At 55.8% G+C, this 12,425-nt stretch overlaps 1 protein-coding gene across 6 annotated transcripts in view; it reads right to left on the bottom strand.

The window, feature by feature from the left end:
- The window catches only part of PAX2 (paired box 2), a 90,596-nt gene extending 88,106 nt beyond the window's left edge, over positions 1–2,490 (bottom strand). For 5 of the 6 annotated variants that reach the window (XM_046026152.1, XM_046026147.1, XM_046026148.1 and 2 more), the window contains exon 1: positions 1,864–1,988. In XM_046026152.1, the coding sequence (XP_045882108.1) occupies positions 1,864–1,888 (25 nt within the window). In that variant the 5' untranslated portion in view covers positions 1,889–1,988. Of the gene's footprint in view, positions 1–1,863; positions 1,989–2,464 lie in introns of those variants that run through there. The other variant, XM_046026151.1, reaches the window with a different exon arrangement.
- Between the last annotated feature and the right edge of the window lie 9,935 nt (positions 2,491–12,425).

The following is a 12,425-nucleotide window of genomic DNA, read 5'->3' as shown; positions in this document are numbered from 1 at the left end:
TCCCCCAGTCCGCCGCTGGCGGGACTGCGATCCCCGCACGGGCCAAAGCGGGAAAAAGAGGGAAGGGAAAGGGAGTGCGGTGCACAGCTGGTCCGCCCGGTCCCTTTACCACCCGCGCCAGGTGTGCGACTACCAGGCCTGGCGCACGTAGGCGCAGGCGACCGTGGGGAAGCGCCCTGGTCCGTTCTGGAGTATCCCATGCACTCAGAAACTTGGGGTGAGGGCCCTAACAGAGCTCAGGGATGCCCCCCCCCAACCCCGCTCTGCTTTCTCCTCCCCGAGGCTTTGGGGAGGAGGCCTGGCTGCATCTGCTGGGAGACTTGCCGGGACTGGGAACCCGTCTGCGCACCTCAGGCCTGCAAGGCAGAAAGAGCCGGCTTGGGAGAGGGAAAACAGAAGAGTGGGAGTGTCGAGAGCCAGAGCAAAGGGACAGGGAAACAAGGAGGGGTGGGGGCAGGAGGTGGTAGGAAGCAAAGTAGATGCAGTGAGGGAGGGAGAAGCCCTGGACAGGGGAGGAAGAAAGGGGGAGAGAGGTTTCCAGGAAGGCCCAGCCATTAGGTCTGTCCTTGGGCTGCATATTTATACGGTCGAGGGGGTGCACAGATGGGCTCTCAATTGAATTCCATCTTCAACACCATCAGAGATTGATTTTGTACTCGCTTTTAATTTTGCCATAATTAATTAGATCATTACAACTGTTTGCTATTGATCTCCCTACTTAAACCTCTGGTGCTGAGGGGTGGCCCAGAGCCCTAAAAGCCCAGGAGACCACAGTTGACACTCCTGGGGGGCCTGGTTTCCTAGTGGGTACAGGCGCCCAAGGGGGAATGGAGGCAGCCCAGGGACTGGGCCAAGAAGCTTAGAGGAAGACCAATCCTGAGGGCGAAAACTGGATTATCAGCTGAAAGACAGAACCTGAGCTGTTGGGGTCTGGTGAAAGGGGTGGGGGAGACAGGGGAAAGGTGAGGAATGAAGCAAAAAAGGGCCCGGAGTAGGTCCTTGACCTCTGTGGAATTATTTGGAAAACTCTTGGAAACTGATCCAACCCTGTCCCTCCCCACCAATCCAAAACTAAACTTGGGTACCTGGCTTCACACCCCCGTGCTACTCTAGGGCACGTAGTAGGCAGACAGAGTTGAATTTGCAGGCCTGGAGGAGAGAAGAAGGGGGGGGGGGGAAAGCAGGCCTCCACTCCCTTAGCCCTGTGGGTCAATGGGTTCAGATTCTGCTCTCCCTTTGGATCCCCTGGGGCCTACCATCCCTACCCTTGCCTCAGGCCTCCCTTAAGTTTATTTTGGTGGCAGAGCCTTTTCTCCAAACATCAGACACATCTACATCAGTGCTTACATTTAAGTTGAAACTCAAAGACAAGAGACTCTCATACACGTGCACACAGACATGTGCACACAGCGTGTCCTCATCCACTAACACATATGCACACACACCCACACTGCATTCCCATTAGAAACCAAGGCCTTCCTTGTGCACCCAACTTGGAGGAAGTTGTGCAAAAACATTTATACACTGCAAAGTGGAAAGATAAAGTCCTAAAGGCACAACAGAATGGAAAAGCCCGGTTCTGTAAAGAGACCAAGAGAAGTTGTAAAACTCACGTTTTCTGGGTGGAAAGTTTTTAGCAGGTTTAGAGGACACCAGGAGGGAGAGCACAGGAGGTCCCACCGGTGGGGAGAGGCCGCAGAGCCCCAGTCCCCAGCAATTACATTGGCCCCCGCCACAGGGCAAACACAGAAGGAAGGAGTGGGGTCTGCCCTCGGGCCGGGTGCCCCATCTTTCCCACATGCCGCCCCCCACCACCCCACCACCCCCTGCCTGGGGCACTGACCAGTAGCTCCTCGCTCTTACCTGCCCGGCCCGTGCACTGTTCCATGCTCTGCGCCCCGCCGCTGCCGTCCGGGCCTGGGTCTTGCTTCTCGGCTCTGCCGCGGCCCAACAGCGCGTCTCGCCTGTGCCGCCGCCGCCCCCAGATCTGGGCGCAGCCACCCAAGACCGAACGGCTCAGATAACCCCGGCGGCCCGCCGCCTGGGCTGTGCGTCCGCTCGCGCCCGCGCTCGCACAGCCGGCCGTGCCGAGGCACAGCCACGCGCGGAGGAGCCCCCGGCTCTCCGCCCCGCGCACACGCGCGCACACGCACCCAGGCCCCGAGCCAGCCGCCAGCACGCCGGCGCCCGCGCTGCCGGTGGCACCCAGAGACCGAATCCCCAGCCTAGATGCCGGCACACCCTCTCACCCACTCCCTCTTCTTCACTGTCACACGCTCACCGTCAGCCGCCCAGCCTCACACGCAGGGGCGTCTTCACTCTCGTGCACTCCCCAACTTTGTGCGGCCCCCTTCCGGCCCCCACTCTCAGCTTCGCCCCATTCCGCTTTCCCGATGTGGGGTTCCACGGCCTGCCACTCCCTAACCCCCGTCTCAGCCTCAGTTTCCAGGCCCTGCAAACGCACCCCAACTTTGTCGGAACGCATGGTCGCTCCCTGAAGGTCCTTGTCACCAGTGCATTATGGAACTGCTCACTAAATTCTTCACAAGCTCTCCTGTTGCCGATTCTTTTCGTTTTCTTCTTCCTCCTCTTCTTTTCCTCCCTCTCTTCTTCCTCTTTCTCCTTTCCCTCCCTCTCCACCTCCTCCTTTTTCTTCCTTTTTGCCTTCCCCTTTTTCCTCTTCCTCCCCTTTCCTCCTCTTCTCCTCCTCCTCCCTTTAACTTAGAATAAAAGGAAAAAGTCTTGGCTTCTTTGCCCTTGAGAGGGGATCAGGGCCTCAGGAAAGGAAGGAAAGGGGAACTAGCCAGACCCCTCCCATAGGTCCTGCCGCACACAAATAAACCCCCACTTGAGCCACAGTGTTCCAGAATCCTCTGGTCTTCTCACTGCATATACACTCCTTTGCACCCTCAGATTCACACCATCTCCAAGCACACTCAGCCCTGATCCGAGTCTCACTTTCGCTTCATCCACGTCACACCCTCCCAATCTGGAATTGCTCTTCACACCCTTGTCACAAATTCTCCCTCAAACCTCTCATCCACCACTCCTCACATATGCACTCTCTTGTACTTCTGCTTACACAACCACACACCCCTCAAGCACAATGTTCCCGCTTCTAGCCCCCCATGTACCCCTTTCTCATTTGCCCTGCTCTGTAACTCCACCGACTTGTCCCACTCTGGGCCTCCCACACTCACAAAGCCTTGCTCACATGTGTTGAGTAACACCCAGAGGCTGCAAAGAAAAGGGCTGGGTAAGGCCCAATGGGTGAGCAGGGGTCTTATCCCCTGTACAGACACCTCCAGGCCTCAGGCAGGAGGCCATCGAGCAAAGGGCAGACTCCTGGGGCCTACTGAGCCCCCTTGGGTAAGGAACTGGAAGTTCTTCTCTGGGAGTCCCATCCATTTCAGTGAAAGTTCCTCTAGAAAGATGGTGTGACCAGGGACAGGGTGAGGTGTGTGGCACAGGGGCAAAAACCTTCATCATTGCTCCTCAACTTCTAAAAATCTTCCTACAGGAACAAGAATTTCTGCCCTTTTTAGGGAAGTCATGGCAAAATCTTACCAATATTTGTGATTTCAAGCATCAGACTTTGCTGGTGTTTTTTTTTTTTTTTTCTCTTTTCTTCTTAAAAAAAAATGAAACAGTGATTTTTCCGTTCCAAGAGCACAAAAACTTAACGGAAAATTTTTTTCTTTTTGTTATGCACAGAGCAACATTCATTCCAAAGAACAAGGATGGGAGAGTAATGTGCATAAATGAAACCCTAGTCACATACACAAATCACACTCATGGGGGGGTCACCATTTTACATACTCATGAATGCTCACACACACACACACACACACACACAGCCTCTTACACTGTCACCTGCTCAGAACCACACCCAGCCATATACCCAGGGCCTGCTGAGTCACAGCTTCTCTGCACAGTTTTTTGTGCCTTTGTTACCTCTGGAAGATAGCGCTCATAAACCTTGCACCTCTCACACGTTTCTCCAGAGAGAACTTGTGTGGAAGTGATTTATAAAACGTGAAGTGTGACTACACACACATTCATTTCTCTTGTTACCGCATTATCAGACACAGGAACTGAGACCCCAATGTTCCAGAAACACACATAGCAGGGAGCTACCCACTGGGGAGCCAGGTGTTTTGAACTGGGGACACACACGCTTGGATCACTGTCCCTGCCTGCCCCTGAGCCAGCTCGTCACAGTTACCTGAACACAGGGCCCAGGGTTGGGGCAGTGCCAGGGCTGGGGCCTAAGCCCAGGGGAAGGCAGCTGAGGTCATTGTGCTAAGTAGCCTGTGGCAGACCAAGAAGGGGAAGGAACTTTCTTAGCTCTTGGCTCTGATACCTTTGGAGCCCTGGGGACTCCAGAAGCCCGCAAAGTGATGCCAGTCAAAGGGTCCAGAGTTGTACCTCGGCCTCCCTCCAGCCTCCTCTCTCAGGCTCTGCTTCTCTTTGTCTTCCAGCCCTCACCCCTGTTCCACACTGTCTCTTGGGCCCTTTTGCTCATTGCCCGCCCCATTGATTGAAAGTCTCTCTCAGGTTCTCCAAGGAGTCCCAGGAAAAATGAACCACCAGTCTATTGATTCTTCATTAGAATTACATTTTCACATGTGCTAAATTGGTTTTAAAAGCCTTTTCTGTTGTTATTGTCTTGTCAGACCCTGTGGTCCAGGGCAAACCAAGTTTAAACGTTGTGGCTTCTTAGGAAAAAAAAAAATCACTGAGGCCAGGTCTGTGATTACTTGCTCTCCTGACTTATTGTTGTCATGATGACAATTGTGATTTTGTTTAAGTATCTTTAGGGAAAGGGCCCTGCAGGAAGCTGCTCAGATCAGACTGGGATGGGTTGGTGAGATGGGTGTGTGTTGAGAGAGCTCTGAAGCCTCTCGAGGAAGAACACCAAAGCACTTTTTCTTTCCTTGAATATTTAATTGAACACTTGAACCTGTATTAATTGCTTCTGGGACAAGAGGAGAGGTGAAAGTTTAAAAAAATCACATTTATTTTCTCCCTCCTCTTCCAGATTAAATAGAAGAGGAAATAAAAAACCAAACCCCACCTGTTCCCTTCTCTTTCCCCTAAATAGCTGAGAAGGAGGGTGGCAGTCATTCCCTCGGTGCTGAGGGGGGGTGGCAGCCTCCTGTTTTGTAGCGGGGCAGAAGCCCAGTCACAAGAACACTTTTAAACACTACACTCCGTGCTGGGGGAGAATTGAATCCAATTGAGGTGGGGGAGAGGTGGGAAGAGAGAGGTAGGCTCCCACCTACCTCCTAGAGAAAGAAAGGAAGAGATAGAGACAGAAAGACACAACCAGAGACAGTCTGAGGGACTGATCTTTGCAGAGAAGCAGAGGCCAGAGAGGAATGAAAGGGAAGGAAGACAGAAGAAAGAAGGAAAGCAAAGGTAAAGAGGAGAGGCTGGGAAAAAGAAATATACAGAGGAATGTGCAGGGAAAGAGCAGGAAAGAGACCAAGGCAGTCAGAGGAGCAAGCCCCCGGGAGCTCGCAGCCTCTCCGACCCCCGCCCACCTTCTGGCCTGGCAGCCCGCAGGCTGCGCCAGGGAGTGGGCACTGGGCGGCGGCGGAGCCCAGGCAGGAGAGCCGAACGTCTTCGTGATGTGTTTATCCCCTAATCAGTTCATTAGTTATAAACAACATGACATTAGAAGTTAGGAGGCAGTTGATATTAATTTTTATTTAACTAGTTGATGTTTAATCCGTCACGCCAGGCTGGGTAGCAGCGAGAAAGATCTTCCTGACACAAAACCAGTTAGAACTTCATAAGGCGCAATCAGTGTCCGCGCATTGAAACAAACAAGAGAGACAGAGACAGAGAGACAGGGAGAGACAGAGAGACAGGTCGCCCAGCCAGAGACGGAGCCGGCAAGTCGGGCGGGAGAGAGCTAACCCCGGGCGTGGGCTGGGGAGAAATAAGCTGGAAAGACTGGGAGCGCAGAGAGGACGGCTGCCGACAGCCTGACAGCCCTGAACCGGGGCTCCACGCCCAGCACGGCCCAGCGCAATAGTGAGGGGTCGGCCGGGGCGGCGGCGGGAGCTGCGGGCCGGGTCCCTGCTAAGCCTCTCCGCGGCGCCTTCTGTGGTGGAACGCGCAGGGTCCGGCGGCCTGGAGGGAGGCAGGGGCTAGCGTCCCAGCGAGGCCAGGCCAACACGTTCATAAACTGTCCTCTCCCATGCCTGGAAGCCGAGAACCTCTCCCGTCCTGCATCAGGAAGAGCGGCCCGGGCAAAGGTTGAAAGGAGGAAAAGGCGAGCAGTTTGTGCCCAACGGCTCAAGTTTGACAAAGTTTGCGGCAGTCACAAGCCAGAGCAGGGTGTGTGTGTGTGCATGTGTGTAGGGGTGCTCGTCAGGGCGAAGCGGGAGGAAGTGAGGCGCAGTCTTGGGGTTCTGGAGGCGGGAAAGTTTGCCAACGCCCCCAGGAGCGTCCCCGCATTCGGGGCTCCGAGTAGAGACCAGGCTGTGTTGGTCGCAGGCTCCTCGGAGGGCCGCGCCCAGCCCTGAGTCTGAGTTTCTCCGGGCTTGCCCAGGTTAAGCTTCCCCCTCAACCCCGCCCCCAAGCACGAGCGTTCGGCTTTTTCCACCTTCACTCCGGGCACCTGCGGGGCACTGGCTCGGTCACGGCTTCCTGCGTCGGCACGGGGGGGTGGGGCGTGGAGGCCCGGGCTGTAGTTTTCCGCGGTCGCGAAGGACACTGTTTGGAGGGACTGAGGCATCCTCGCTCGCGCGCAGACTCAGGCCGAGGATCTCGCATTTGCATGTTAATCTGCCTCCACCGCGGAAAGGAAATCGCTGAATTCCGAAGAAAATTGCCTCTCGCCAGCGGTTAATAGTTAACTCAGACAGGAAAGTTCCCAGGGAAAGGCGAAAGCCAGGGCGACAGCCGCAGGGGAGGAGGCCGGGGAGGCGGCCTAGGAGGGCCATGCCGGGGCCCCGGCCTCTCCTCTGGCCCCGCGTGCTCCGCCTGGCGCGCCTCCCCTCCTCGGGCGGCGCGTCCCCCACCCCGTAATTAGCATCGTTTAGTTCACAAACCCTTCCTGGGAGAAATCTGTTCCCTCGTTCCGGAGCTCGGTTCAGCACCTGATTCCGCCGGGTGAGGCGAATAAATCACTGCGGCGGCGGCGGCGGTGGTGGCGGCGGTGACGGCGGCGGCGGCGGGGGAGCCGGACCCGAGCCCGCCAGGCTGGGGCCGCCGGGAGAACGAAAAAGTGAAAAGGGGAGCGGAGTCAGGGGAAAAAAAGAGGCAGAGAGATGGCGCAACCCTAGTCTGCGGAGAGCGAAGCGTCCGGGAAGGGAAACCCAAAGAAAGTCGGGGACCCAGCGGCAGAGAAGGGGCCCAAATAAACAAGGGAGATACAGAAAAAGACGGACGGAGAGAGGCGGGGAGAGTGAGGAATAAAAGCGAACGAAAAGAAAGGCAGAATGAAGGGAAGTGGAAGTTAAAGAAGAAAGGAGGGCGAAGAGGGGAGCTTAAGAAGGTGAGGACAAAAGAATAAAGAAAATTTAAAAAAAAAAAGAGCAAATGCTTTTGTCTACAATAACTCCTCTGCCGCAGGCTCGGCCGTGAAAACGCGCCCCGCCGCGGTCAAGGATCCCTCGCCAGGGTCGCAGACCCGGGAGGCCCCGGCGGGCCGCGCAGCCTTCGCACTCAGGGCTCTAGGTCGGGTCGGGCACAGAGTCCGACTCCAAGGTGAAGTTCCAGGGGGCTGAGTCCGGAGTATCTGACCCCGAAAGGCATGGTGTTTGTATGTGTGTGTGGGGGGGGTGCCACCCTAGATCCACGGCGGAGAAGGGGATGGGAGATAAAAAGCGCAAGGCTCTCTTGGACGCGCCCCGGGAGCCTAGGACCTCCTGCCCTGGCGCGAAGGGAGGCGGGACCCGGGGCAGGCGGGCTTTGGCCGCTTAGCTCAGACCCCTCAGCGTCCCCGCACCTAAGACCTCCGGCCCCAGTTCTTCAGCAGGGCCTCGGAGAACTCGCCAGCCCGGCCCCCTCTTGCAGATCCCCAGCGCCCGGACTGGCGCGCCAGGCTCAGCTTGGAGAAAAAAGTAACGCAGAGAGAACCGCGCCCCGGCGCCAGTGGAGGGCGCATTTCCCGAACCGCCTCCCCGCGGCGACAGAGGCGCGGCGCAGATTCTGCTCACTCTAGGGGCCAGGCCCCGCGGTGAGCTGCCCCGGGCAGAGTGCGGAAGAGGAGGAACAAGAGAGGGGACTTGCCGGGAGGGGGGTGACGGAGCAGAAGAGTAGAGAGGAATGAAAAGCAGACATGTGTACCGCAGGGAAAGGAGGGTACAAGGATGTTAGGGAGCAGCCGCCTTGCGGTCTGACGAGGTCACCTCACGGACAAAGATGGGATGTCCCCTTCCCGGTCTGGTCTTACTCATTGCAAGCCCCTGTGCTGTGGCGCTCCCAGGACGTCGGGCTAGAGACTGAGACCCCAACAGGGCCGCTGGGGGCCTCTGTGCACGTGGGACAAAGAAAGGAGAAGGTTTCCTGGCACCTGCCAGGCAGCCCCTGGAAACAAGCGCTAGGAAAATTTCCAGCCTCTGGGATTTCTGGGTGGGTATGGTCCAGTCCACTCCACTCCTCCCCTCCCTCTTGCCCTGTCCTCTGTCTTCTCTGGCAGGCGGGAGCAGCCACAGAGCCACACTAGAGGAGTTGGGGGAAAAGATCTTCAGGAAGAAGATTGACAGTTCAGTCCATTTCTACTTTTGTAGGGAGATGGGACAAAACTGATACCTAAACCAGAACCCTTTCAGGCTGGGGAAAGTAGGGAGGCAGTGACCAAACTAAACCAGCTCAGAGGGCAGTTGGTCAGTCCACCTTGGTCTGCTCAGTGATGGACACCGGGATTCCAGAAATAAGTCAGACACTGCCCCTGCTTTCAAGGAGGACATTATCTGGTGGCAAAAGGAAAGCTTTGCCAAGAAACCCAAAAAGTGTCAAGATGTAGGACACAGAGGATGTCAGAGAATGCTTCATAAAGGGGATGGGATCTTGCAAGATGATTAGATGTCCACTAGAGGCAGGGGTTATTCCCTGCCAGGGATATATCCCAGGCAGGATATTCCCAGGCACAAGGAGATCAGGGGCAGAGACATGGGGAAGGGGCAACAACCCACCTACTTGGGGAACTGCTAAGGGTTCTGGGAGGGCAATAGGGGGTCAGAGGTGAGGCAAGAGAAATAAGACTGGGAGGTAGATGGGGCCTATATCAAGGAACACTTTTGCTAAGTTCTCATTTCTCCTTTTGGCCATGGGATGCCATTGAAGCATTTTAAGCAGGGAAGGAGGAAGATCTGATTTGGAGGGGAAAGACCAATCTCCATGTGTGGACAGTGGGCTGGAGGTAGAGAGAGAGAGCAGCAGAGACTGAGAAAACAGTGTTCTCAACAAGAGAAGATGGAAGGTTGAAAAGAGCCTGAGGAAGTTGAGAAGAGATGTGAGAGATGGAGGCAGGATGGTGAGTACTTGGGCACAGAGTGGATGTGTGTGTGTGTGTGTGTGTGTGTGTGTGTGTGTATGTGTGTGTTGGGAAAAAATGATAAATTAGGACTCTCAATAACTTCACTCTCACCTGTGACCCCTCCCCCACACTCACCACCCCCCTTTCTTAAATCCTCCCCCCCATAATGGTTATAGAAGTGGAAATCCACATATCAGGTCTGGAAGCAACACTTTCCTCCTCTCCTCATGCGCCCTTACTAGGCAGCCTCATAGAACAACTGCGCTACAGAAGGGGGTAATTCTCACTAACCCCAAGACAAAGAAGGCAGTATTGAAGAGTGAAAAATGGAGCCGGATAGTCCTGAGATAGACTTTAGTTTTAGTAACTCGTCCACAATCACAGGGTGAGTAGATAGCAAAAGTAGGATCTGTACTTCAGATATTGCTTCCACAAGATACATTCTTTTTTTTTTTTTTCCACAAGATACATTCTTAAACACAGGCTATACTAGATATTCTTAGTGTCCCCAAGGAAGTCAGGGGGAGAAGGGACACTGGCTGTGGCTCAAAGGTTGAATGGGTGGGAGAGGATTTCTCCAGGGCATCCCAGGGGTTGTCCCCTCTCTTGCAGATCCTCACATCTGGTCCCTTTCCCAGCCTCCATGATCTTTTCTCTTCTCTGCCCAGGGCTGCTGAATCTGGAAATTCTGAGCTGGCTCCTGTGACCAGGCCAGACAAGTCCATGTGGCTTCAGGGTCACCAGCCCTCACTCAGCCCTTCAGGAAGCTGGGAGCCCCATCCTAAGAGTTGTCCTTTGTATTGGGACACTGTGATTTTTCCCAGCCAGGCCTTGTCCCTCTGTTGGGGCTCCCAGGCTTTTCCAGCTTCTGGACCTACAGCTTCTCTCCACCTGGACTCAGCCTTTGATCAGACCTAGGTGGATCCTAAACCTCACAGTCAGGAGTTGCCTAGATTGATCTTGATGCCCTTCTCTCCAACCCCATGCTCCAGGACTGACCTGGGTTGTCCCCTACAGGGGACCAAGGTACCCCTGGTAGCTGCACAGAAGCGCAGAGGACCCTGCTCATGAGCCCATCCTCTCTACTGGCTTCCCTGGGTCCCCATAACAGGCACTGTGGCTGTCCCCAGCATTGACTTCCCTGTGTCCCTAGAGCTGCCCTTCCTGCTGTGTGGAAACTACCTACAGTCCTTCCTTTCTCTAGGCCCACAGAGGTCTTTCCTTCCCCACTCTGAGCAGGAGTTACCTTTGCCAAAAGACAGAAGTTGAAGAAGTTCTGGAATTCCCCAGGCCTGTCAAAACTATCTACACTCTTTTAACCCATCCAGGTAGAGTGAGACAGGGATGAATGTGTGCCTGTGAGAGGAGAGGTCTGAGCCTATATTCAGAGGGCTCCTATATATACTTTTTTTTTTTCCTACTGGAATTTAACCAATCCCTTACCTGTGAGTTTTTTTAAAAAATAGTCACTGTAGCCAGGAAGATATTATTGCCAAAGTGCCAGCCCCACAGAGCAAAGCCACTTATGGACTTTTAGGTGTCTGCTTTCCAGTTTGCAGTCTAGTCTTTTGAAAACCTTCCTTCAAGATGGACGGGGTGTGAGGCAATAGCCCCCCAGCGCTGGTGATGGGATGGATTAGAGAGCAGCTGTCTCTCTTGCCGCTGCCTTCCAGTCCTGGGGTGGACTGGGGTGGACACAAGTAAAGTTGTGTACTTGGCGGAGAAAGGGGTGGAGGGGGGAGATGGGATGTGTGGGGGAGGGCTGCCTGCCCTCCGAAGGAAATAGATACTTTCCCAAAGACAAGTTACTCTCCAAGTTTGAGCTTCCTCGTCTAAGTGGGAGGTGCATCCCTTCTGCACGGGGAAATTAAAGCTGTAGCGCACCGGCACAGCTCCTGGCACACACAGCGACCCCCGTAAATGTCATTGTTGTCATCGGAGGCCTTCGAAGCAGCCCGCACTGCCTCAGTCCCAGGCTCGGGGTTCACCGGGACTCGTCAGCACCTGTGAGAGCTGGGAGCTGAGAGCTGGGAGGTGCGCCTCCTCGGGCAAAGCCGCGCCTCTCGGTCCTGAGGCTGCGGACCCACGGGTCCCGGGTGCGCAGAGCCCGGCGTTCGGCTGCACAGGCGAGCGGGCCGGGGTGGAGAGGTTGGACCGCTGGGTCGGATTAGGGGTAAGGGGTGGAGAGAAGTGCGGAATGCGCACGGGAGGACTCGGTCGCCGGCAGCTCGCCATCGACGCTGGCCTGGCCGCTGCCGCCGAGGAGCCCGCCGGGCTTGGAGCTGCCCCGGGGCCTGGCGCGTCCTCCCCGCTCCGAGCGCGCTAGCCCGAGGCCCGCCCCTCCCCGCCCGCCGCGCGCCGGCGCTCGATTAATAATCATAAACCCCCCGCTCACCCTCCTCTTAAAATTAATAACTCTGTAATTAGAGTCATTTCAGAAGCCTCCTGAGCCGCCGAGGCCAGCCGGGCCGCCGGCCGCCCCGCGCGATGGGCAGGAGGGAGGAGGAGGCCGGGCGCGGCGGCCGCGGCATCTGCAGGTACAGAATGAGAATTAAAATCGCTCTCAACAATCCAATACACTTTTTATCAGCCATCTATCTGAGAGCCGGGCCCATTCATCATCTGAGGCATTCTCCCTGAAAACAAGACCCATTCAGATTTTATACAAATTATCATATTTATCATCGTCTCCAACTCCGGAGTAACATCTCCGCAAAGTGTCTGCCGTCTCCCCGGGGAGCCGCGCGGCTCGGAGCGCCCGAGCGCCCGCCTGGCAATTCCCCCGCCGAGCCCCCTCCCCGAGCCCCCCTTTCCTCTCCCCGCCCCCCACCCAGGACGTGGGCCCCCACTCTGGCCTTTGATCCGCTGCCTGGGCTGGACCCCACCGCTCTCTCTCTCTTTCTCCCCACTCCCCATCAATCTCTCTTTC

This window comes from Meles meles, chromosome 13 (genome assembly GCF_922984935.1).
Source record: "Meles meles chromosome 13, mMelMel3.1 paternal haplotype, whole genome shotgun sequence".
NCBI classification, from domain to species: Eukaryota; Metazoa; Chordata; class Mammalia; order Carnivora; family Mustelidae; genus Meles; species Meles meles.
The sequence above is the reverse complement of the archived record's forward strand: the minus strand, read 5'-3'. Positions and strand labels throughout refer to the sequence as shown.